At 44.2% G+C, this 27233-nt stretch overlaps 1 protein-coding gene across 5 annotated transcripts in view; it reads right to left on the bottom strand.

Moving 5' to 3' along the window:
* LOC117729915 (carboxyl-terminal PDZ ligand of neuronal nitric oxide synthase protein-like) overlaps positions 1-27233 on the bottom strand; it is a 127155-nt gene that overhangs the window by 47974 nt on the left and 51948 nt on the right. For 4 of the 5 annotated variants that reach the window (XR_004609399.1, XR_004609400.1, XM_034531314.1 and 1 more), the window contains exons 5-7: positions 18744-18852; positions 7959-8094; positions 3183-3400 (exon numbers count right to left, since the gene is read on the bottom strand). Coding sequence is in view for 3 of the 5 variants with exons in the window: in XM_034531314.1 (XP_034387205.1) it covers positions 3183-3400; positions 7959-8094; positions 18744-18852 (463 nt within the window). In the remaining 2 variants the exon portion in view is untranslated. The remainder of the gene's footprint in view (positions 1-3182; positions 3401-7958; positions 8095-18743; positions 18853-27233) is intronic. The other variant, XM_034531316.1, reaches the window with a different exon arrangement.

The raw sequence follows: 27233 nt of genomic DNA, 5'->3' as shown, positions 1-27233 counted from the left end.
GTCACCTTCTCATTTGGGTCCTGATAAACTGGAGTGTTGCCTACAGTAACTGCCTGCCTGTTAATTATTCACCATTACCAGACATTGCCTGAGGAACTATCTAATGGGAGTCTTTGACACTGTAAGCGGAAGGTGACAAAAACTGAAAAACTAGAACTTCCTTTGAATCAGTTTTGGTCCATCTGACAAAAACTCTCCTCCCGTCTTGACCAAAGCGATTCTCTTGTCTCCTGCCTTATTAGCAAGGCATCCCTAAATCGCCCACAAGTGGTCCAAAAAGCTGCTGCTTAGCTTATGATCAAGTCCCCCAAAAAGGTCTTGCACGACTCCCCTTTCGATTGCTACAAGCTGGCTCCCGATCAAATCCAGTTCAAGATCCTAGTGATGGCATTTACAGCCTTGCGTGGTCATTAGAGGCTGCCTTCCTTAAAGAGCTACTGCAGCCCTTCATCAGCAGCAGGCCTCTGGGGTCCTCTTCTCAGGGGTGTTTGGCTGTTCCTCGCTCCAGACTCCAGACTAAATGAGACGATAGTTTCGAGGTTGTAGCTCCTCACTTGGGACGTCCCATAGAATTTAAGATCTGTGGACACCACGGACCATTAAAAAGCAACCCAAGACCCATTTGTTTCGACTATGTCTGCATTCCATGATCGTTGTTTGGTATTTACTTGATATTTTGTCTTTTTGTGACATCTGCCCCTCGAGAGGGGCTATGTAAATAAACTTAATTGCCGAGAAATGGCAATTTGTCAGCCCAAAGCTTCTCTCTTGGTTAAATTAAAATTAAAAGAAGACCAACTTCAATCAAACTTGCAGCAAAGAGCAAATACTGTATGATGTCATCTCATCTTTCCGACCTATTTTCTACAAGATATGTTCATGTACTACTGATCCTCTTTTCCTAGTTGTGGAAGAAATGTACTTCCTGTACTAAGAAGAGGATTTGATGCCAGGGACCAAAGATCAGTTTGATTTTATTAAACAAACACGTCGATTTTATTAAACAAACACCTCAAACTTGTAACTACGGTCTTTTGATTGTTCTGACCAAAATTCTAAACTGATCTGATTAAGAACAAATATTAACTAACCCCCCAATGAAGGCGCTGTAGACATCTTAACGCTGATTGGGCAAAACTCGACACATGTTTTATTGCGAAGATCACGACATCACCTTTTCTCCTTGTCTCACTCCAATCCCAGCAAGTTGACCCCCCTCCCCACCAAAAAAACCTCTTCTTATCTACACGATTCATGTGGATGACATATTTTGATTTCAAAACGGCCAAATTTAGCAGAAAAGCGATAAGTTTGCTGGTATGTAAATAGTAGAACATATGGTATCACATTGGCAGTGAATGCTGTGTTTATAGTGTCGCATCTTGAAAATTGTCTCCAAATGGATTGTTAATTAAAGAAAATGTTGCACAAAAAAAAAAACACCAAACAAAAGCATAATTTGGAGGGTACAAAAAAACCTCAAGGGGCCAGTCCAGGTCCTACCTCTATCCGTGTGCAAGACCTCACTGAGCGAAGCCAGGTGGTGTGGGAAGTAACACAATAAATATAATTATTATCCATCGATGTGGCCAAATTGATGCAGGGCCCAAGGACTCGAGTCAACGAGCAGTGCAATAAACACAACGCAACGCCATCTCTCCGCCCTCGTCACGCCGCGTCTTCCTCCCACTGCTGCCTCAATCCAAAACTCAATTACACCCCTGGCCCAAGCTACTGGAAAATCCCAGTAAACAACAGCTTCCACGCCGCTTTTGCCAGCCGAGCCAGACGGCCACGCTCCTCCAGGATAGAGAGCCTTTCTCTGGCTGCAGATGAACTGCTGTAGGTGGATACACACATAATCACACACTCGGTACATGGACTGTACTTGTACAGAGCTTTTCTAGTCTTCCGACCACTCGAAGCGATTTAACACTACATGTCATCATTCACCGATTCACACCCGTTAATACACTGATGGCAGGGGTTACCATGCAGGGTGCCAACCTGCCCATCGGGATTCTAACCAACCATTCACGCGCATTAATACACCTCAAGAACAGCCTGCGGGAGCCATTTGAGGTTCAGCGTCTTGCCCAAAGAGACATGGACATGGACAGGAAGACCCTGCTCCACCGCTGAGTCGGTGTTAACTTGATTTCACTGGTGGTTGATACAGGCACGTATATTTACCTCAAAGTGAAAAAAAAATAAAAAATTTCATTTCAGAAATAATAAATAATAATAAATGAAAGTAGTAAATCTGAAAGCCGTTGTAAACTCTGGATACCCTCTGACACACTCAGGGGTCAGCCTGACCTGGAGCAACAGGACAGATATTTGAGTTCCTGCCAGGTTTCCGAGCCTTAACGTGAACCGACTCTAGATGTTGATGCACACACACATTTTTATAGCCGTCCTTGTTGGAACCTTTCTTTTTACGCTCTTGTTTGGTGACGTTGACTGCAAGATGTGCTGCAGGAAAGTCCACCCTAACACATTTAAATAACACTTAAAACAATGGAGAAATGTGCCTGTCTAGAGAAATATGTTTTCTAACAAAGCTTCGATCTTTGATTAACAAGTTGACAGCCAGTCAAATTAATGTAACAGTCAATAATATGGAGCAATGCAGTCAGATATTAGAACATGAAAGCCAACGTTACTTGTCAAAAAGAATATCTTTGCTAATAGAGAACCAAAGAAGATGATCAATTATTGTCTTAGAACAAGTTTTAAAAAGTGCATATTGACGTTGAACTATTATCTTTCTAGCAAGATAAGCGTTTCTGGCAGTTACCAGTTATAATCTAGGACGAAAATGTAAAATATTCCAGCGAATGCCAAAGATCCAAAACGATGCTTTGAAATTTGACAGACTAATGCACTCTTTTGTGCAACGGATATAAAAGATATAATATCTCAAACCATTTCTTAAGTGATTTGAAATTGGTTTTCACTTGAGATTTCCGCTCAGTTTGACAGATTATTTAACTACGAACACTGTTAATATTTTTCTTGAGTGCGCAGCGCTTTCTAGACATTAACAGTTTCACACTGCTCTGCCATGTTGGTGCCACACAAGGAGTTCACAATCACGAGGAGATTTGAAAAAATCCTCTGTTGGGCAGAGGAAGAAAATGTAATAAAGAAAGTTCAAATACATAAAAGGGATGCTTTACCTTGCTCTCTGCCTGGGTCATATCGGGGGCCTTGGCTGTGTCGTCCAGATCAGTGACCCCTCTATTGAGGTTCAACTCCTCGGCTGCAGACGCGTGGCTCGCGTCCTCCGCGTCGATATCCGTCTCCTCGGCGACGGTCGTCGTTTGCTCGGCGCCCGTTAGCTCCCGAGCTGAGCCGAGGAAAGTACACACACATACAGGTGGATAAGCACGCACACCTGCATACACACATGTAGGCATGAGCATGGCCACAGGCACACATGGAGGGGACACACATGAATACACTCCGGTCAGAAACATTGTCCACAGAATCACAGTATGCAGGATTATATGCTATAAATTAATACGTAGCATGGTCTCACTGTACAGAGGCGCAGCTCTTCAGCAGAGAAGAGCGATAATACATACAAATATAACACAATGCGGCAACACACTGTTTCCTGGGAGTTCCCATTTTGTGTTTTGAAACATCGCTCTCGTACTGTAAATACATTTTTAATGGGACAAATTGGACCAGATTGGATGCAGACTGTGTTTTTGCTGAAGCAGTAATTACTAACAAAAGGAGATCAACAATATTGCTCGTGTACGAGACAAAATCTATGCATACTGCAACAAAACAGTTCAGGAGGATAATATTTACATTTTTTAACTTTGGCAAAGAGAACCCATCCAATTCAGTTCAGTAAAACACATGTCGGAAGCGGCAGCATTTTCTTTTACCAGATCAATACATTGAAACACATGAAAATGAGTCTCTCTCTGTAGGGAACCACACATTTGGTCTATTATTACAGCTATCCTGCATATTAAGATATTCCAATGAGGTCAACCGAAAAAATAAAGAGCCTACTTTCAGGAAAAAGGTCCCATTATCTTTACCCATTCACATCGCAGTCACAACGCTTCTCAAACGTCACCAGGCAAATGTCCCGTGATTAGTTTGGCGACCGGTCAGTTCACTCTAATTGGCTATTTGGGGTTGTTTTTTTCGCTCGACATTTCATCGCTGTGTCTTTCACTCAACAGGATTTCAAGGATAGGAAGGACTTCGATAGAGAAGGGACATTAGTTACTCATGGACGTTTCTGCCTTTAAATGTTCCTTCTTTCCCCCACGTGTCCTCTTTCCTTCCTGTCTTTCCTCTTCATTCTCCTGCTGCAGCGTCATCCTCACCTCTACTGTCCATCCCGCATCCACCTTCATTCTTCCCCCAGCTCTTATGCTCCCATTCTTCCTTTTCTTTGCAGCCTGTTATTCGTGCTGTCCTCCCCTTCCACTTAAACCTCATGCCCAATAACCTGCTGCCAGCACTACCCTCCTCTTCCTCAACCTTTTCTACCCAGCTTGCAGCGCTGTCATTTCCTGCCCTTCCTCCTGCACTCGGTTGCTGACATGTCTTCCTCCATTTATAGGTATCATATATATTGTCTATGTTATTGCTCCCGTTTCAGGAGCAGCGCCTGAATGGCCTTCCATTAGTGTATTGTTAAAATCTTCTCTATATATATTTTTGGTATGCTTGCCTTTATTAAAAGTTGATGTTGGAGTGTATTGTTTTTATCCTTTAGTTAATTGGCTATGTTGGATTGTGAGCAACACTAATGAGCTCTTGTGAATGCGTGTTTGTGTTAGTGTTGAGCTGCATTCACACGAAATCAGGCGATCGGCACGAGGTCGGGCGGTGGCAGCGGTGTGGAGCGTTGCATCAACGGGCCATTAGAGTGGCACCCATTTGACCGACCTATGGGATTTGAATGGCCCGCTTACTGATCGGCCACCGCGGTGTGACGTCGGGTTACATTTCTCCAAAAGCTGATTCTTTACGCCGCAGGCTGCTGCATTTCTGTTTCGGGCTTCCCCCGTGGCCGAAGCCCAAATGAATGGGTTTTTCAAGAAAGCTAGTGTATTTTGACTAGTTCTCTCCGGTACATAGATGACTAACAATATTATACTAGAAATGAAACAAATGAGAGTAAAATTACTTCAAACTACTTAAACAAGAGGGATTGCATTGGAAACATTTGGGCAGCAAATCTCCCTTCTAAGAAAAACTAGTCAAAATAACCTTCTTTTTTTTTTGGTTCCCTACATTAACATTTCTGAATATTGCTGACAAGCTGCTCATTTGTCCCGAAGGCTTTAATTCCATGTTCAGTACATTGTGATCACTGAGCTGCTGAATGGAGCTTTGCGCCTACAGCTGCGTCTCATGTTTAATGTGAACTGCAATGACAATATTCCACCGTTTGGCATTATTTTCCAGTGAGTGTGCTTTATTAGTATATTTATTTGTATCAGCTTTGTTCGTTAATGAGATTGAATTGTTCATTCGTTGCAGCTTTTAATAAAGTTGTTCTGAAACGCTGCACATGAATGTTCTCTGTACTGTCAAACGGATTCAGCGGAGAAAACAAGTTAAAAAGAGAAAGGCAGTGAAATAAAAGTGAACCCCGCTCTCACCTGGTGATCAGACGAGGAAATTATTAGCAATGTTCCTGTAAAGCCGGGTAGGTCTTTATTTTAACAACAGCGTGTGTATACATTCAGTTAATGGGGAAGGTAGCGCCGTGGTAGCACTTTAGTAGCACTTAAATGTGCTACTGATAGCACTTTGTAGTTTAACTTTATTGAAGAAATTGTACTTTCTTGATTCTTGTTGTTCTGAGTTGTACTCATGGTTTAATGCACTTATTGTAAGTCGCTTTGGATAAAAGCGTCAGCTAAATGACATGCAATGTAATGTAATGTTAACTTTAGTAGCTAGCATAGCATATGCATGCTAATGCTAGTAAACCATTTTTTTGTACCTAGAAATATACCGTTTTAGCAACGTATACCGCCTTCCAAACAAGTACCACGATTACACAGGCCAAAATGTTTTAGCTTAGAATCCACAAGACCAGCCTGAAAAAGAGAGGAAAAGGAGAACAAAAAACCTGAAACAACTACATGAGAGTCTAAAGAGCACAGCTGGCTGGTTGTCGGACCCTGGTAGGAGCTGGCCGGTGCTATGCTACGATTGGTCTGCAGTCGAGGGCGGTGATTTGGTGAATGGTCAATTCACGTCTACATTTAAGCTTTCCTCGCTCTCTCGTCCTCAATGATTCCAAGCTCCTTTTTGCTCTCACATCCATCCCCTCTTCTTCTTCTTCCCCTCCACTGTCCATGATCTCCTCCAGCTTTCCGTTCCTCTAATCCGCTATCTTCCACTCTTCTATCCCCTCTTCTTTCATTGCCATGATAATTAGGTCTCCAGATAAGCTCATTGGCTGTGCGTGACGGCCTGTGTTGTTTAACGCACCGTGACAGCGAGTGGGTGTGTGTGTGTGTGTGTGTGTGTGTGTGTGTGTGTGTGTGTGTGTGTGTGTGTGGATCGGCCCAAGTTTGTATACGCGTGGGGTTCTTCCATTACGGGTGGATGTACAGTTAACGTGTGTGGGTGATCTCATCAGCATGTGAAAGAGAGCTCTTCTCTGGAGTGCCTGGCGCTTACAGATCAGGGCGGGGAGGGTGGCCAGCGCTGGCTGCTGTAATGTCTGGAACGAGGGCGTGAAAGAGCTCCGATCGTGGAGCCTTCCCACATCTGAATCCCCGTGTCCGTCCTCTCAGAGCCCTCTCAGAGCCACGTGTCCCTGAGCTGCACTGAGGACCCTCCTGTCCAGGCACGAGGCAGCGGATAAAAGCAGTTAAGCCCACCAGTGTTGCTGCGTGGTGCCTTCTTTCTTTGGGTTGACTCATCTGTGACATTCATCGCCCTCTCCTGCTCGCCAACTCGGTCACAATGCAGGCCGGAACGAGTCTGTATCGGTGTGTGTGAGTGTGTGTGTGTGTAGTTCAGTCTTTTGTGCCATCAGAGAACATATGACTGTGTGAGAGGTGTGTAGCTGTTAGTGCACACTAATGAATGTAAGGTCAAGACTTCAGCTTTGGCATTATTTTTGGACTATATAATACATTTCCACCACGGCCTTAAAGGTGAGGTTGCATATTTCTTTCATTTTATTTTCCGTGATCTAAAAATACCATTCCTTCCATTCCAATACCTTCCTTCTTCTGGGCTGAGAGCTTCTTCCCATCTGGGTGAACGGATCCCGGCTTCACCTTCCTCGACGACTGCATCTTCCTTTTCCCTACCAAACCCCCAAAACCTACAACCCTCCCTCAAATTCTTTGAAGGAAGACTGAAGCTTCCGATAACTTTCGGTTTCATTTCTGTAGCTTCGGCCATCAGTTCTGTGTAATGATAGCATTGCCCAGGTCTTGAAACTCGGTGACATTGCTAAAAAAAAAGAAGTCAGACAATCAACAGGTGGTTTTCTATCAGGCCACCGTTTTGTTTGGACTGATGCTACAAAATATAATATGTGAATTATTAAAACGCGAGCCTTCCGGAAAAAAAAGGCCCTACATTTAATCAGACAGCTGTAAATACCGTCATCTTATCACTATATTGATCACGAGACAGCGAGAGGTCAAGAGCTGTGTAAACCAGTTCAGCAGGCAACAATAATGGATGGCTCACATTGTACGTTAGCTCCATGGTAATTTGATCAGCGCAGCATTGCAAAGTTGGGGGAAGAGAAAACCTTCTCCCATCAGCACACTGACCACCCTACGGAGACACACGCCTTGTTTTTGTGGAAGAAAATGTAAGCGTAAAGAAATATCGGGGATATTCAACGGCTGTGTGAGGGCAGATCAGCGGCGCTAAACATTTACACACAATGCATGGCCCGTGAGAATGAGCCTTTAATTCGACTTGTGTTGGTGTACCTGTGACGGAGGAGTCGCTGCCGTCCTTTTCTCCGTCCTCCTGTCCGTCTGCGTTCTGCTGCGTGTGCTGCAGACTCAGTTTATGACAAACCTCGAACGCCTGGCCGACCGTCCGAACAATACGCATGGCCTGACTCTGGGTGAAAGAAAGAACACAAAAGAAAAAAGGAAATATGCAGTTTGTGATACTCAGAATACGACCTCATTACTGAGCAGTGTTTTTAAACCAAAGTTCAAACATTTTATTGATACATTTATTTATTTTTTTTCCCCTGGAATTTCTTTTGACTCACTTTTCCGTAGACGGGGCTTTTTTTTTCTTTCTGATCTTTCAAACAAACCAGATATAGAAAAAAACAGGGAAGTTCTACAGGAAATATTGAAGTCCAGATGGTTTCCACTCTTGTCAGATGCAGACTGGAAATATTTTTTTGAAACAATAGGCACTTTAAAAATCATCTATTTAAAAAACAACGTCACCTGATGACATTTACACACAATGAAGTCTCGGGTAGAGGAGGTTGTGTCTATCCAAGTGTACTCAGTGGAATATCACAATGTAATTTCTAGTTCTGACTGGATTCCTTCTTTGTCCTCAAAGGGCTGGATGCTTATCTCTCATCTGTCCAGCTCTGAAAAGGCAGGTCAAGTGAAAGTAACGTTTGTGACTTCTGTCTGCTGTCTGCTGTCAGCCCCCCCCCTTCTCGCAGTAGAGAGGCAGAACAGATTTCATTCTAAAGCTCTGAGGACTAGCCTCCGAACACCACACATCCTCAGCTGAATGAGCAGAACAGATGTAGTCCGTCCCGAAAAGTCAGAACAAAACCAAGACCCAGCCAAAGGACATGCGATCCTTCCTTGTCCTGGTTAAACCCCGTGTAGCAGAACAATATGTGACCCCAGGGCTAGTATCAGATGAGAAACATAATGCATTAGCCGCAGCCAGTGGGTGTTACATTAAAAACGTAACCTGGTTTTGTCGTTGTGTGCCTCGGCTTCAGTCTAGACGTTTTTTTGGAGGGGGTTTCGTGGGTTCAGAAAAACATATTCACTTTTCTGTACCGTTGTGAGGTTTGGCTGCAGCCCTGTTGTGCACACAGTGTAATGTATTACTATCTCATTTCTTCATTTAGTGCTGATGTTGTTTCCATAGTGACCAGCTAGAAGCTGCGTGTATCAGCAGAAACCGGTTATGCCCTGATCGTAAAAATAAAAAAAACGTGCCCGATACCTACTGACCCTGAAAGCAACTGCCAACAGTGACCACGCTGCCTTTGTGACCTACACTTCACTGCGTTTAGTCTCCGCGCTAAAAGCCACTGACGGCATGTGGCCACTTCAAAGGTGCCGGAGCCTCTCGTGGTTTGACGGGGTCTCAGCCAAACCTCCAAAACTACTCATGTGTCATTATATTGTTAAGACAATCTGAGGAGGAAGGGAATACTCATCAGGAATGATTCCCTTGATGGGACGCAGTGTTTAATTCAACAGGTGAATCGATTGTTTGAAATAATCATTAGTTGCAGCGATCACCAGCTTTTCTAGCAACTGACCTGAGTTTCTTCGGTATTAGACAGTAATAAAACATTATTTCGTCCATTAAAGCAAATTCAGAGCATCAGAGCTGCAACCTGGACCTTTACATACATTTAAACTAATTACAGAGCGTCAGTCACACCTCGTCACAGATTTCAGGTTGAAACCATTTTTTTTAACTTCTAACGTGTGTCCCTCTGTAACCCGTTTCCAAGTTTCTGGCAACTAGTTTTAATATCCTGAAACAGATAAGACACGTCGCTCTACCAGCACTGAGAAAAGAGAAGATACACTTCAAATAAAATAAAACAAAACTACACAATGGTTAGAGATGCCCACGTGCATATACACTTTTCTATATCCTTTACTCTCTCCCGCCTTGTTCCTTTCCCTCCCCAGACCCACTGTTCAGTTTGCCGTGCCGCTCTTCTCCTCCATCAATCACACCCCGCCTCGTCCTCGTCCTCCTCCTCTGTGGACCGCCTCTCCGCGTCGTTTCAACCCACGCTGGTCCTCAGCGTGACAGTAAACACATGTGTTTTCCTTTGAAGACATTTCCACAGGCAGTCAAACAGGGGGTGGTGACAGATGCTGGTGTGACTCCACACACCAAAGGCTCGAGCTCCCCCGACTCTTCCACTCGCTGATCGGGAAATACACCCGCTAATGCAACGCTGTGAGCAGAGTCTCTGTCTCAGTCTGTCTCTTTCAAAGGGGCTAAGATTCAGAGGTCTAGAACTGAAAACTACTGAGTGAATACACTACACGGAAGAAGTAGTAGCTTTTGATTTTAATATTTGAAATTGAACAGAAGTATGAATAGTTAGGGGGGGGTAATGGTACAAATTTAAAGATCTATTTTCATCAGGGTCCAAATCTGCAGACGGCAGCGCCACCGTAGTCTTTAATCTTGGGTGCAATAAGAAAGGCCAGAGAGGCGGCAGATCTGAGGCACTACAGAGGTCAGGGACATCACTTTGGAGCATATCAACTACACAGTCAAGTGTGCGTATATATATCCATCCATCCATCCATTTTCAATACCGCTTATCCTCATTAGGGTCGCGGGGGCGCTGGAGCCTATCCCAGCTGACATAGGGCGAAGGCAGGGGACACCCTGGACAGGCCGCCAGTCCATCGAGGGCACATGTAGGGACATACAACCATTCACTCTCACATTCACACCTCTGGGACATTTAGAGATCAATTAACCTGCAGCATGTCTTTGGACTGTGGGAGGAAGCCGGAGAGCCCGGAGAGAACCCACGCTGCCACGGGGAGAACATGCAAACTCCACACAGAAGGACCGCTCCGACCGGGAATTGAACCCGCGGCCCTCTTGCTGTGAGGCGACAGTGCTAGCCACTACACCACCGTGCAGCCCACTGCATCTTGGGTGCAATAAGAAACAGAGAGGCGGCAGATCTGAGGCACTACAGAGGTCAGGGACATCACTTTGGAGCATATCAACTACACAGTCAAGTGTGCGTATATATATATATATATATATATATATATATATATATATATATATATATATATATATATATATATATGTATATATATATATAAAAAACTAGGTTCTTAAAAATCTATTCTAAAAATTCCAGTGCAGGAACTGAAGGACAGCAGTGATGTGAGCTTCTTCATTCCAGCTCCACTCTGCTAGCAGCGCTCTGTGGGCTCAAACCGTTTCATAGACTTCTTGGGGACACAGGAATGTTTTACAGGCGTTAAGCCTCATTGTAATAACACCCTGCACACGCTGTTTCACCTCGAGAAAGAAAGACTTTGCCCTGAAGAGCAGTCTTTAAATCCCAGAGGGCCCGCTTTGGTGGCGTTCTTTATACGACCGAACACTAAGTCAGAGTCAGTGGTAACATAAAGACGTCTCGCCTGGGATGACATTTGTTCACACACTGAAAAAGACAAATGTTTGCACTCTTATGACAATTTCCACCGTGTGACCATGAGATAACCCACTCTCTTATCTCAGTAGCAAAAAGCAGAAAAAGGCTCAACTTTGTCTAAACGTCACAAAACCTTTAAGGCCGCCCTCCTAATGGGTTACGTTGGCGTACTCAAGCTTGTGATCGTCACAAAGACAAAGAAAAGGACTGCTTCTATGAATCTTTTCCAAAAGTTGTACAATCCTACGTTGTGATATTATAAACCCTTCGACAGAGAGGTGGTAGATCACTCACACAGCCACATATGGGTTGTTCTGGAAGATACCGAGAAAGGACTTCTTGGCATCGCTCAATGTTTTATAAATGTGCTGTCAGAGTCTTCAGAGTTGTTTGTTATCAGGGCGGTGGTCGTGTATCTAGACCCAGAACCAATTCTCCGACGTACCTCCAATTTTGGCAGCTGACAAGGCGGCTAAGAGATTTGTCACACCGATGCAAAGCCTGCTCTGTTCTTAAGCTGGACACCTGTCACCATCTCTGTCGAGCCCTCTTGAAGGCAGCCCGCTATGTCTCTATCGCTCTCCCCCATCACTTCTCCTCTCCGTCAATTCGACGGAGTGAGCGTAGCCTCTCCGTGTCTACGTCTCTCTTTTTATCCCGCTGCCAGTGAGCTGGATCCCTGCAGCAGAATAGTCTCTCTGAGCAGCCATCGGATAGGGCCTAGTCAAAAGGCCGATGCATTATTCATCCCAGATTACTCACAGAGGTTCAGCGGGGTTTATTCTGTCTTTCTAGGAGTCTTGGCACAAGCAAAGATAAGGGACAAAAGGGAATATAATGCAATCTGGGGGAAAAGGCAGGGGAAACAATGAGAGGATGGCAAGGGAGTTCCTTCTGATTGAAGCCTTTCTTAACTCTTTCCCCTGTTGATGAGCTCAGTGATTCCCTTTTCTTCACATTAACCACATCCCTGAAAAACGTATTCGCAGTGTAGGATAGAGGAGATTACCTCGGATGACTTCTGCTTCCTCTTATTAACTGGCTTACCTGGACTTCCTGATCAGCGGCTAAGTACTCTAATCATCGGGGCACCGGCTGGCCTGACGCTTATCAAACACACTGATTGCCTCGAGGAAATTAGTGGGATGGCCCGGGAGCAATAACCCGGAGCGCGCAACCGCACCGCAGGCGGACATTATCCGGCCAAAATAAAAAAACTAATCAAGGAGCCGGGGTTTGAAAGCGGCCGCTTTCGAGAGCGACAAGTAAGTAGACTGTGAGGAAATGAAGTCATGATGCCTCGGTGACTCTTCAGGTCCATTAGCTCGCTTTCCAAAGCAAGGGCGCATCATACAAACATGCATTTGCACGCTCGATGGGGTCCAAATCGTTTGTTTTACTTCGGATGGAAATGGGTCTCGAGCATCGAGTTTGAAAAGAACGGGCAAGTATTAAAAGTCGGTCGTAAAAGATTCTTGTCTACTTTGCTTTCTTTGATTCGATACTTCACTTGTTAAAAGTTCCTCAATGGCTACTTTTAGCCAGTTTGGTCTACTGAACATATGTTGGGATCGTATTCATACACATGTTAATAGCTGTTACCAGAGACTCAAGTCTGCAGTCTAATTATACACACACTTTACTGCTAAACCACAGCATTACACAGAACCTGTTGAATAATAGCCAGGTAAAACGTCAACCCCTCTTTCTTGTATTTCTCCTTTTCAGAATTTGCACTTATGACATTTCAACTCAATGCATCCATCGCCAGGCTGATCCTTTTCTTTTTGAAGTAGCATGTCCTTCCTCCAGATGCTTCAGTGCCCCCCCCCCCCCAATCCAAATCCAAATCCATGAATTTCCACCGGGCTAGGTGACCCATAGGTGTGAATGTGGGTACGGACGTGGTACTGTATGTCCTCTAACCTTGCGATCTGTCCAAGCCGCTCCCTGCTCAGACAAAAAACGGGCTGAGAAAATGATTGTGGACGGTTGTCGTCTCCCGTCACCACGGAAAGGGCTCAGGTTGTGGCCTCACAGACGACTTAGCAGGTTACGTTGTGTCCCAGTTCTGAGGCCGGAGGAGGACGCGGCCCTGCAACACGCCGGACTGGACCCGCCCCCTCCTCCTCAGACGAGATGGCTCCAGACTAAACAAACTGAAACTGATGCGTCATCTAAACCAGGCATTTGCCTTCAAAAACAAGCTGTTGTAAACACAGACAGGGAGTGTGTGAGACAGAGCTGGGGGTGGGCGCGCTGTGGACACTAAACTGGATCGTGTTCCATTAAAAAAAAATACACACTGACCAATTAAACAGGACACCATATAGACTTAGTCTGTGTTTACATCTTAGCACTGCCTGGATCTCATGATTAACGCGTCACACCGCTGTGTGGAGCACCTGGAAAGCAGCGATCCGCACAATGCACCCACACGATGGACCCATTGACTCATTCCACTGTGGGGTGGTTTCTGCCTCTGCTGTAAAAGCGCTGCAGCCTTGACGGGGAAGTAAAGAAGCACACTGAGAGCTCCAGAGACTGAAAGTTCTAGACAGAGGGATCGTTTCACCGAGATATTGATATGCTGAAAGGCTATTAGATCTTATTATCTTAACCAGGCTGAGTCGAGAGTGACGCACGTCCTTATCGTTGATATGTCTGCAAATAGCCGTATGGCATTTTATATCTGCACTACTCAATGTCAATGATGAAACAATTGATTCTGGAGCTTTACAATTTATTAATTAAACACTGCCCATTTAGGATATAAATCCACCACACTTTCTGTACTTAAAACACGTAGTTTTGGAAGGCAATACAACTTTAAAAATGTGTTGTAATATGGGATCGGCCTTTATTATTAATTATTATTTCAGTTCCTAACGACCACTAGAGAGTCTCTTTAATTTATTATCTCAAAGTTATTTCCACCCCTTTAACCAGCCATGATGGGTTGTACCCATTCCATCGCACCTGGGAGACTTCTGCTCTCTACCGAGTGCTCTAGTTTATGTTGCAGCTCACTTTCCAACGTAATCATCGGTGAGCAAAGTAAGTCATTCATAAGGCACTTCATCATTATTTGGGCTTTCCAATCACCCTCGAAGGCAGAAGATTCAACTCGTGGTCCGTGTCCGAGGCCATTAGCCAACAGCATATGGCTGGAGAGGGAACTCAATTAACACTTGACACAACCACAACTCTCCGTCTCATCAACCAGCTGTGGACAACAGATGAGTCGTTAGCCATCATAAACATCAGATGCATAAATAAACAAGGACCTAAATCTGTTTTGTTTTCCTCCAACCTGTTTGTTGTTTTTTTACGATTTTAATCATGTGGGCGTCGAGTGCATTTTCGTTACGTCGCTTACTGGAAAAAAGGAATGGCCCATCAGCACAATTAGAGCAATAACAATTAAAAAAAAGAAATTAAAAGAAAATCACAACTGTCGTTTAGCAGGTTTCAAAGAAGGGACACGTGTCGCTCTTCATGCTTGGCTCGTTCATGTGCGACTGCCTCATTGCTGATAATGTGGGATTAAAGCTTGGAAGACATCTTATCTGGATTGGCTTTACCACGCAAAGTACGAGTGAAGAGTGCACACGTAGCCCTCAGGGTGGACACAACATGGGGAGGCTTCATCCTTTGAGGAGCATGTGCTCAGTCCTTCTTGCCCAGCAATGGAAACTCTTAACGCTGAAGAATAGGTCATGTGGTGACTTGAATAACCATAATCTTATGGGGTCCATGCTATAGAACAAATGCAGCTCCGTGAGGCTTTGAGCTAAATGCTCACAATGACGATGTTAACAAGCTGATGTTTAACAGGTGTAACCGTGACCACCATCTGAACTGAGTGGACCGGTCTAGGTTTATATATTAGTCAAATTGAAAATATGACCGTGGTGAAAAGTCATCATAAGTCACAAACTCCACGGCAATCCATCCGAGGGTTGTCGAGAACTTTACTAGAACCCAAAATTGTTGACGTCATCGTGGCGCAAGAGGGAAACTTTTATGAAACTTTTTCATAGCGCTTTTTGCTCCGACTGTCATTTCTCTATTTCTAAAGCTGCATCTTCCAAATCACTCTCTCTCTCTCTCACACACACACACACACACACACACACACACACACACTTCAGTATTCACTCCCTGGCCTCTGCTCCATCACTCTGACTTCAATTCTACATAATAGAGGCCAGGTCATTCATTAGCCTCCTTTAAACTGTCAATAGGAGGGAGAAGGGGGAGGAGTGAGAATGCATGAGTCAGAGAGAGAGAGACACACAGCCTGTCTCCGTGTTGGAACTGATTGGCCACTAAAGTCATTTTATAACGCTGTAATCCAAAGCGCAGCCATTCTGTCCCTTCTTCGTCGTGAAGAAGGAGACCTCCTAATCTCCACACTCGCGAACAGGAAACCACACACACTGCTTTACATTATTTTTATTGCACTTCTGATATGCATGTGGCCATTCCTTTTGCATTATGCCCGAGAGTGTTTCATTCGTTTTGTCTTGTTTAATCTTCTCCACTTTCCTTGTGAGGTCTTTCTCTGCACATTGCAGTTGGAAAGTTTGGGATGAGCCGAGTGGACTACTCGATGTCTTTTTAATGGTCTTTCATGCATTCGAGTTGTAGAAAGTCGTCTTTACAAATATGTTATTTCATATAACGGGTTGGCAAAAATAATTGCTGTACGATGGTTCAACCGGACTGACCACTGATAAAAGAAACAGTCTGTAATAAACTGGGATTAACAGGAGTGTCGCTTTAGCAAAGCTCTTCTTTATACTCCACAATAGTAACAAAAGGTTGGTCGAGGGTTAGCACTATTGAATATGAATATCTAATATCAGCTGAACGTACCACGGGCTGACAAATCCCAGTTTAAACTTCCTAAATCTAAACACCGACTAGACGGCAGAGTGCCCAAAGAAAAACGACTTCCCAAAACATTAAGAGCCCAATTGCACCGTTGTGGTTCAGTAATGATCGAGGGTCACTTACACTTTTCTGGACAGGAAAATCAATGGCTGTTTGGGGGGGGGGGGGGGGGGGGGGGGGGGGGGGGGGTCCAACAGTATTCTGTACACTATCTATGTCAGCAGAATAGCCATTACTGAATGGGAAAATAAACACATATATCATAGATGATTTGTTTTTATGTTCCTACTTGTTCTTTTCCTCTGTGGTCTGAGGAATAATACCTGAAAATAATAAAGCCCAATAAACGTTTGTGTATCTTCTGTGTTTTCATAGTGCAGGGTGCTTCGCCTGACATCCACACGGAGAAAATGTCTCCACCAGGAATCAATCTCTTCAAAACAGACTTGAACAGGGTTCAGACTTGGTTCTGAAGTCCAGTTTAGGCTTAGGGGTGGGTTATGGTAAATGTTAGGTTTAGGTCCGTGCATTTAGTTGTGATGGATATGGTCAGGGCATGCTGTGTGTTCTCAATGATATGTCAATGTCAGCCTGCAAGCGATAATGAGGCAGTGTGTGCTTCTGCTAGTTAACCCCTGGACTTAACCATCAAGTCCTGTGTCCTGGCAGCTACAGGAGGAAAACAACCGTTTCTCCTTCGAGCCGCTCTGCAGCAACGCGTCGGGTTTCCGAACGGTTCCTGAAATCTCAACAATGAAGTCCGCGATGCCAGGAGGAATCATTGCTGCTCGGCAGCCATGTGTCTCTCTCCATTGGGGGCTGTCAGGGTGTGACTCAGACAGTGACATGGTTCAAGAGAGGAGGCGGGCCTTGCTCGAAACAACACACGACCAACAGCCAGTGAGAGAGAGACAGAGAGTTGCGCAACTCTTGCGAAATCACAAATTCCTCTAACACGATATGAATTCACACCTCTAGGTTTCCTCATCTTTCGTGCATCAGTCAATTTGGCGAATCTAACGTGGTTTACAATTTCACACTGTAAGAAAGCTATAACAAAGCTTTTTGTAATTGCAAAAAAACACCATTCGGCATGAAAATGGAAGTTGTTTTTACTCGGCCATACATTATCTAATCTGCTCCATATTTCTCATTGGTCATGACATACTGACCCTGAAGACATCCATATGATAATTTGTCATTGTAGTCTTAGCGCCAGATTGTATGTATTCGTTGAAGGGCGGCGAGTCGGAGCCGAATAAACCAATGTAACATGCTCGAAACGTAACTTCAACTAGCACACACATTTAAAGAAGATAAAGTTACCTGATATGATTTTAATGCTTCAAAATGGCAATTTGGCTCGATAGCGCCCCCTACAAATATTAAATTAGGCAGCCCCTGCGCTATGTTTGACCTACATATATGAAACTTGGTAGGCATATGTAACACTTGTAAACTGAAAATAAAGTCTCTTGGGACCATGCTCTAAACTGTACCGGAAGTCAGACTTTTTTTTTTTTTTTTCATTCATTTCTTCATCTTGCAAATTCCTCCTTGGTCAGACTTCAAAATTAAATAATTAAAACGTAGCAAAATCTGGTTGTTTCGTGAAAGGCTGTTACCGTTGGGACTCACTCTTTGTCATGAAGACAAAGCTGTTTTGGGGGGCTAGAATTACTCAAAACACGTCCTAAATGTAGTTGTATGACATGATTTTCATCCTTAAAAGTGGCATTTCGGCTCGATAGCGCCCCCTACAAAATGTCAACAAGCCTTCGACAAATTTTCGACAAAGCAGCCCTCACAGTAGGTTTGACATAGAAATACAAAATTTGGGAGGCTTATGTAACACATGTTAACTTAAAAATAACTCTCTTGGGACCATGCTCTAAACTGTAACAAAAGTCAGCCATTTTGAGTTTTGTTTGATTTTTCCGTTCATTTTTGTGTATTTCTTGCCACTCTACGTTACTGAACTCCTAATGAAGGGAATTGATCAGATCCACTTCAAATGTATTATGTTGATGTATGTTGTCTCGTGCCAATACAGTGGATAAATGGTGGACTGTAATATATAATTTCCAGCATCGCTCCATGCAGGACAAAACGGCTAACTCACAGATGCTTACTCTGACGGTCGCAGACATTCTCGGGCCGCGTGAGCCGGCGTCCGGCCAGTACCCCTGACGCGCAAGGAGGAACGAGGACCCGCACATCGCTGCTTGCAGCTTTAATTATATATATTTTTTTTTAACCACACATGGAAGCCATTCAGTGTGATCTGTTGGCCACAGAGACATCAAGTGCCTTGCTCAAGGACCACCCAATCATCACAGGCTCAGGTCACATCCCGTATGACTTGATGACTCGGAGCGAGCCGTTAGTCTCCATTCAGAGGTCCTTCATGGCTTCGGGACAGGCCCGCTGTCTTTCTTACCTTCTTCTTGGACTTGAAGACGTTGCAGCGGAAGACGTTGCTCTGTCCGTCTCTGGCGATGTAGCTGAATATCTTCAGATCCTGCGAGTCGTGAGACACATAGAATATTCTGAAAGATAGAATGAAATAGGTCAGAAATAAAAAAAAATACAAAAAGTCAATATGATGCAAAACAAAAATCTGAGCCTGGCAGCAGTTCTAAATGTGTCTTAAGACGCAAAACAGGCACTCAGCCCGTTTCTCTGGGGTTTCAATGTGACGAAAATAAGCATTATTTTAAGTTTGTTTTAATCCGAAGGCAAGCTCAAAATGGAGGGTAAAGAAAAGTTGTGATTAGATCACGGGGGGAAAGTGCTATTTAAAAAAAATAAAAATAAAAAGCGGGCTTCCGGACTTCCTCTATGATTTCTATGGGACTTTGAAGCAGGAAGTGCAGTGGCACACATTGAAAGTAATCTTTAAAGTACAAAAAAGAAAAAGAATAAAAATAACTCAAGTGACAACAGACAGAGACAGAGGAGGTAATACGAGCACAACACAAATATCCTGTGTGAGAGTGGAACTGAGTTTGAGACTGTAATAAAGTTCTCCTGCTGTGGGGGGGGGGAGAGAGACGCAGCCAAGAGACACACAGGAATAAGGACAACACACATAAAACAGGTTAACCTGCAGGGGAGAGAACATTGTGGGCGTTAAGCTCCACAACAGATCTAATTTATGAAGAGAAAAGAACACTTCTGGAGACATAAAGCACCGCAGATGACAACGTGGTGACGCTCAGTGGAAACGAGGTCAGAGTGGGGTTTCTTATGTTCAGTGAAAAAAAACACATTAATTAATACACAGGAAATAGAACTTGGAGGACAGGGAGCTATTGACTGTAATACTTTGCTCTGTATAATCAAGTTATATTTATGAATCCAGACTTGCAGACTAAATCACGGTGGGACTTTGCAGTGAGATTAAATGGCTGAATGCAACACACGGCAAAAAAAAAAGTCTGCTGCCTATTTGAAAACAAGTGTTTGTTTCAGGTTAATGAGATGCAGGTGGTTCCAGGTAAACATGAAATATCAACTATAGTTGAAAGATGAACACAGAAGCCTCGAGCCAAACAGCTTCATAATTGGGCAATTAGTGCCATATCAAGGGGCCTGGGAGGTGCATTTGGGGTCATTTATCACAGTGAGACGTTGGACGACCAAGAGAGAGAGCAAATGTCATCCCCCCAAATGTGTCTCCGGATGGGTTTTTTCTGCGCATGTTTGTTTTGTACGAACAAGAAGTCAGGGGTCTCGTCCGTACAACTCAGTGACATTTCTGGAGTATTTGTGTTGGCCTTTTCTGTGGGAGCCAGACTGGCTGAGGACTAGATGTATAGATGCTGTCTTTGTCAACCCTGCTTAGCAGACTGACAACATAGCAGACCCAGCTATCTGCAAACTCTCTCTCTCTCAATATACTCCCCCACACCCACCCACCCACACACACACCCACACACACACTTTAATTTCCCAGAGATGCTTCAGTGATTGCGTTAGCTGTGGCTCGTCTTACTCACAATCACCTGAAATATTCACGTGTTCGAAAAAGCCAGCGATCAGTTTCAGAAAAACAAGTTATAAATGTGAGATTTCCACAGAGCAGGAGTCAAACGGGTTTAAATATGATTGAAATGCTTTATAAAAACAAAGACATAAGAGTGTAAACCCTTTAATGCACAAAGCTTTGGGTGCAACGTTACATCACGCCTGATGGGGCCCAATGATCGGAGCTACAAAAATAGAGCCCAGACTGTAGTCACGGTAAATGGACTTGCGCTTGCTTTTAACACTACACGTCACTCACCCATTCACACAGGGGCTACCAGGCAAGGGGCCACCTCCCCATCAGGGCTAACTGACGTCCACCCCCTGTTGCAAGGGTCTATTTCATGCAGTCTTACTATCAGTTTATTTTTTTCTGAAAAAAAATGCAGCAAAATACGGCGACCATTATGCACAAGGGAATTACAGTGAGGCGACGGGGGTGGGTGGGTGGGTGGGGTGGGGTCTTTATCATCAAGGACGAAAACTGGTCGCACCCTTCCAGCCGCACTTTGCAGGAAACCTTTGAGTTGTCTCCCCTTTCAACACCCCCCCCCCCCCCCACCCACCAAACGCCCAGTCGCTGTGATAAGAATCAGTGTCCCGACAGACTTCAGTTCTTTGAAACCCAAGCAGGGAGGAAAATGGTCTTGTCTTGTTCTGCCAATTGTTGCCTGCAGAGAACTGAAACGTATTCAAAACATGTCGGCAATGCTAAAGAAAAAAAAAAGAAAAAAAGAAACATTACATGCTGCCAGACAAGTGAAGCTCAGCCAAGAGTGAGTGAAAGTGAGCTCGGATGACTGGCTCAGCTGACAAATCCCCGAGCGGCGCGGAGATGACGGCTCAGATACATCTCTGTCAACCAGCTCTTAGGGGCAGGAGGACATCTGCCAAACATCCAGGTGACGACGCGTCGGATGGTTCAGATCTCAGAATTAGAGAGGCAGAGAGACGTCTCAATAAACTAGAAATAGTGCCAACGGAAACTCTTCTTATCTTCAATTTCAAAGGGGTTTTAAAAAAAAAAAAGAGAAGGTGCAATCCACAACGGTTTTACACGAACGACCGCCACTTTGCCTTTCTATGTCACGGAGTGAATTTAACCGGTAGCCATGCGACTCAGCGGTGGGTCTCTGGGGCAGAGGGAAACGACACGGTTGAGCTCCTCGTTTCATCCGCTGGCAGAAAGGAAGCAGCAGCGACACGGCAGGTAATCAGATCCCAACACAGAAGTTGGAGACGAGCGATAAGAGCGAAGGCGGATCATTGACAGTGGAATTCAAACATGAGACAGAACTTTTCTGCAGAATTTAAAATATATATATCAACGCACTCTGAGAGCCCCTGTGACCAATATTAATCTTTTTTTATTCATTTCAGATTGGAGGACAAATCGAAAAATGAAGATAAGAAGTCAATTAAAATCCACACAACATCCAACTGTGAATGATTTTGCGTCAGGGCCTCAGGATCAAAGTCTCATTTAACAACGATTGAGGGGGAAAAAAGGAACACAGACCAAGTTCCTCCACCGGCGGTTCCCTCAATAGATGTTCGGCCTGACAGCAGAAAGATGTGTTTTTTTTTTTTGTTTTGAATTCAGGCGACTTAAATTTAATTTCATCTCACAAGATGGATTTCATGGTCAGGGTCCATCACATGGTCGACGATCGCCTCCTCAACTTGTCCCGTTTAACTGTCAGAGTGTCGGAACTAGGGTTGCAAAATTCCGGGAATATTCAAAGTTGGAAGCTTTCCACGGGAATTAACGGGAATTAACGGGAATTAACAGGAATAAACGGGGAATCTTGGGGTAATTTAACTGTATTTACCTCGTCATAAGCAGACATGCATGCAAACATTTATAATAATAATAATACAACTTTTAAAAATGACATTTTGTGAGTAGAACTTTATTCTTTCATCGAACAACAAAAACATGAACGTTGAATAAAAAAAGGTGTATTCCCTATGATCACCACCCCCCAACCCAAATTGTTTTTGGGGTGTTTTTCCCTGAATCCTTTCAGGTCTAAATGCTTTCTTTCTGCATTCAGGGTCCGGCTGAGCTAGGCGTGCATAGTCTTGTTCTCAACTACATTTAAGTTCCCTGTTATATGCTCTTGCAAAAAAACGTAGGCACATTTTTTTTTAATTCCCGAGCCAAAATTCCCGTGGAAACTTTCCGGAAATTTCCCGGAAACTTTCCGCCCCTTTGCAACCCTAGTCGGAACGTTCTTTCTCTTTATTTACTTATTTAAATATTCTTTCATTCCGATCCGTTAAAAGGAAAAATAAACTTGACTGAGAGCCTTACAAAGAAGAAGCCATTCTGCCACATGGAGAGAGAAAAGACTGCAGGGCTTTCTTTTATTCCATCCTGTTTCTGTCACCTCGACAGAAACAGGAACAATAAAAGAAAGCCCAGAGGTGGATGCGAGTGAGACACTCGAGGTAAATGAGAGGCGGAAAGAGGGAGAGAGAGTGTGAATGATCCCCGAGTGATGGGGAGAGGGAGAAAGGGAAAGTGCGAGACACTGGAGCAAAGCGTGCGATTCATGACTCATCCGGGGAGACGAGGTTCGGCGGTTCACGAGGAGTTTGACAAAGACTCTGCCGCCGCACGCGTGAACATACGAAAGAAACGCAGCTCTTCGTCCTGGAATCTGTGAACTTTTAAAAAGGCGAGACTCTCAATGACTGACACACACACACACACACACAGCTAATAAGCCCTTCTTGGTCGTCTACCGTGCAGGGGGTGGGGGGGGGGGGGGCTGTGATTTGATGTTCCAGTAATGAAGTGGGCTTGTTTCAGGAGGTCATGATTCCTCCTTTGATCAATCGCTGTGAAACTGCTATAAATCAAAAGGCTAAGAGGCAACGCACCACACGCTGCCATCACACACTTACAGAGAATCAATACAATAACGCAACTGTGTGTGTGTGTGTGTGTGTGTGTGAGTGCGTGTGTGTGCCTTTAACCAACAGCATCGTGTCCCGGAATAAAAAGCAAACCCATCTGCATTAATATTAATATCAATATATCTCCCAGCATTTACCATCCTGGTTATTGGATATCTAGAAACAGTAAAACGCGCGTGGAATACATAAAGTGCGTCGCCCTGGAAACACTGACCTGTGGATTAATATCTTAAGCATCTTGACGAGTCCTAAAACGCACCATTCTGTAGTCCGCCTGTTTCTACCTGCAAGTGAATTATTGATAAATCCTACTAAATGCGGTCCGGGCACTTGTTTTAAAGACTTAATTAGTCTCCTCCATTGGATTTAACAGTATAAGCTGCAAGAAAAGGTGGGTTTTGATGTCCCAATTATATGTGCATTGTGTCAACACCCAACAGTACTGATTGGAGACGTTTTTGAGAATGCCTGGGTTTGAGTGACAGGTTTCGGGTCAACCAGCAGCACCGCCTTTAAAAGAGTTGAATCCCAGCATGCCCCGTCCAGGTGGGGCCTTCGCTGCCAGGTTACTTGAAATTCAACTTTGTTTGTACTTTGGAGGCAGTGCAAACTTTTTAATAGGGGCAACTATAATGCAAAAATGTTTTTATTTGATTTTTTTTTCCACACTGGGGAGCAAATCATGACTGAATGTGTGAATTAACATTACTTTTTTTTTTTAAGCTGTATGGCTGAACCCTCCCCAACCACAAAGTACCTCGTTCGGTTCCTCTATTGCGGGTGGAGCGATACTCAAAACGTTGACCCCTGAAACACAAGTTTCTTTATTTTATGATGCTCATCTTTGGCAACTGAAGGACATTAACCGTCTTTTCCATTTCCATTTTTGAAGGATTACCTCTCTTCTCTCTCTCTCTCTCAGTCTTTTTAGATTTGCCAGTTTTTTCACAGTTTGAATGCATTTTGCATTTTTGACAGCAAGAACCCAGCCGCCCGTCAGCAAGACGTCCACGTCGCGATTACTGAGATGAACGCTTCGCTTTTGACAGTTGCGTGAAGGCAACATTTCCATTTGCTCCTCGGTTAAATGCGTCTTGGCTCATAACTTCAGCTCGAGACCCAAAGAGCAGAATCGTTTCAAACAAAAGGACATTTAAAGAGGTTACATAACGCCCGTGTCACAGTAAAAACACTCGCCCGCTCTGCAGGAGGAGAGACACCTTCCTGCTGTACGATAACGAGCCCAGCTCGTTTCCCCGCATATATTATTTTTCATCTCCACGTCCACCTTTATTCTTTTACATGATACGAAAACCGACTTAATCATCGAGCAGACGGGCCATTTTCCTCCTGCACTTGTTAGTCAAGTCAAGGTGGGAAGTTAGAGGCTGGGGGGGCGGGGGGGAATGAATTAAGTGTCTCAGGCAAGCTGTGAGATAACTGTGGGTAGCATTCTGCCCGACAGGATCTCTCAGATCGTTTATGATTCACAATAGATTTAGTTCTACATCCAGTTTGAGGGATCATTCTGCAGCTCGTACGTTCAGCGTCACCGTTGTCTGGACCGTTCATCACTCAATACTTGTGCTCCTTCTTTAGTTTCATTCCAATTATACTCTCGTCTTCCCTGTAGAGGTCATTTGATGTCGGCTGCTGAACCCACACCAACTCTACGACACACACACACACACACACACACACACACACACACACACACACACACACACACACACACACACACACACACACACACACACACACACACACACACACACACACACACACACACACACACACACACACACACACACACACACACACACACACACACCAACATTGATGAATGCACATTAACACATCATGCATCAATGGCATCTTGCAGGGTGACTGAATTAATCGAATGTGTGATGTCACCAGGTGGAAGTAGCAGCCGTCTGGTCTCTTTTCTGAGTCTCTCCGTAGAAACTACAGAAAGAGACGGGTTTAGACGGAGTAAGACAACCAAAACTTGAGAAAAAAATAGATGAAAATGAAAAAAAGGACCAAGTGAGGAGGCGGGGGAAAGGGATAAAAAAGCTCATACATAGGAGATTACAGACAGAGGGAGAGATGTAGAAAATGGTCCAATTCTGACAATTCAAAGGACTTATGTGTCATGTGGTCTCATCGCAGCCGACAGAAACATACAAAGAGCTTTCATCTTGAACTTCCTTGACTTGAACAACCGGATGAAAGAGGAGACGCGACGGGTATCAATGCCATCATGAATTTAAGAGTCAGACAGAATTGCAGGAATCTTTCTAGAAAGTCCCCGTCAGCTTTTTCGTGGCACGCATCTGAAAACTCTCGATGGCAATGACGTCAAACTGCTGCTCGCCGACGTTTTCTCATCAACTTTTTCCTCTCACCCTCCCGTCTTCACCGCACCTCCTTAACAAACTAGCAACACTCCTCCACATCCTTTCGCTCTCCTCCCCAAACTCCCCTCCCTCTTTCCGTTCTGCGTTCCGCTCCTCCTGCCCTCCCACTTCTTTTTTTTTTTAATCAGTATTTTTCTCTAACATGTATTGCTCGGGGGATGCCAGTGGCCACTTTGATGAATTAGGAAGCCCTTATCTTTGCTCAGATATAATAAATGTAACGGACACAATCATTTGAGATTTAAAGGACAGTTGCGTGGTACCACGGAGAGCTCCAGAACAGCTACAAATGGACCTCGTCGTGACATTTGTTTTTTTTTCCCAACACAGAGGATGACCTTTCAACCTCAGCCAACACGCATGAGGGATACATTAAGGGCTTAGAACAATGGAGACAACTGAGCTAACGCCTTCGTGCTGAGGAGGACTGGGCGACTAGACCAGGAGCTTCAGAACAGACACTAATCGCTTTTGACAGCAACATATTTATAAGTGTTGACGGTTTACCACTGGGAGTAGTTAGAATAAACTTTGACATCTGTAGTGTCAGTTCAGGGGAACATCTGCCTTCCGATTATGTTCCACATTCTCACCACACTCGCCTTCCCTCAGGCACAAAACAACCCCAAACCTTCCGACTTGTGTACTCGACTTGTGTTCGCCCTGCGGCCAGCAGTGAAGCTGATGGAGGTAAATGTGAGCAACATTCCCGAGCAGACGGGTAAAGGCACTATTACTTTCAATGCAGGGACAATAGCTCAATAACACCTGTCAAGAGTACAGTTTGTGAAGTGAAATGCTTCCGAAAGCGTTCTACACGTTTGACTTGAGTGGCAGCGCAGTATGCGTGACACATACTCTCAACTCATTGGTCCAGCCTGTGCAGGCCCGCAGCAGCCGACACGCTCGACGCAGTCTGCAGAGCCCGGAAGCCCCGCCCCCTGCTTTATAGCGAGATGAGCCTCAGGGAATAGCATGTTTACCGTGTCAAGTCTGATCTCCAAATCAAGTTAAACATCTATTCCACAGTGTCTTTCCGAGAATAAACATCACTGAGAGTGTCGCTCTTAAGGTTGTCGTGATTGTTTATGAAAACTGATGTCTCCGCTGAGTGGGAGGGTTACTTAAAGAAATGTATAATAATATGTTTTTTCGCAGCCGGAGAAGGAAGAGCTTCAAAGCTGCGAGAAAAGAAAAGTTCTCCCTAACCAACTCCTTTTTAAAGTTCATGGTGTTTTTTTAGTGAAATAATAGGTAAGAATTGAAAACAGTTGAGTATGAATTAAAAGCAACTGTGGAGAACACTAAATGTGTATGTGTGTGTATATGTATATATGTATATATATATATATATATATATATATATATATATATATATATATATATATATATATATATATATATAGTCATTTTGAGTAGGCAGAGAGAAAGGAAATGAGAACCGAACCGTCTATTAACTTTTACAGCAGCGGCTGCAGCCTTAGAGGGCTGCTCACAGTGGAATGAATAAATGAATGCAGACACACAAACTGAAGCACCAACTGTACGTTTCCCAG

The sequence above is a fragment of the Cyclopterus lumpus genome, chromosome 4, assembly GCF_009769545.1.
Source record: "Cyclopterus lumpus isolate fCycLum1 chromosome 4, fCycLum1.pri, whole genome shotgun sequence".
Taxonomy (NCBI): Eukaryota; Metazoa; Chordata; class Actinopteri; order Perciformes; family Cyclopteridae; genus Cyclopterus; species Cyclopterus lumpus.
The sequence above is the reverse complement of the archived record's forward strand: the minus strand, read 5'-3'. Positions and strand labels throughout refer to the sequence as shown.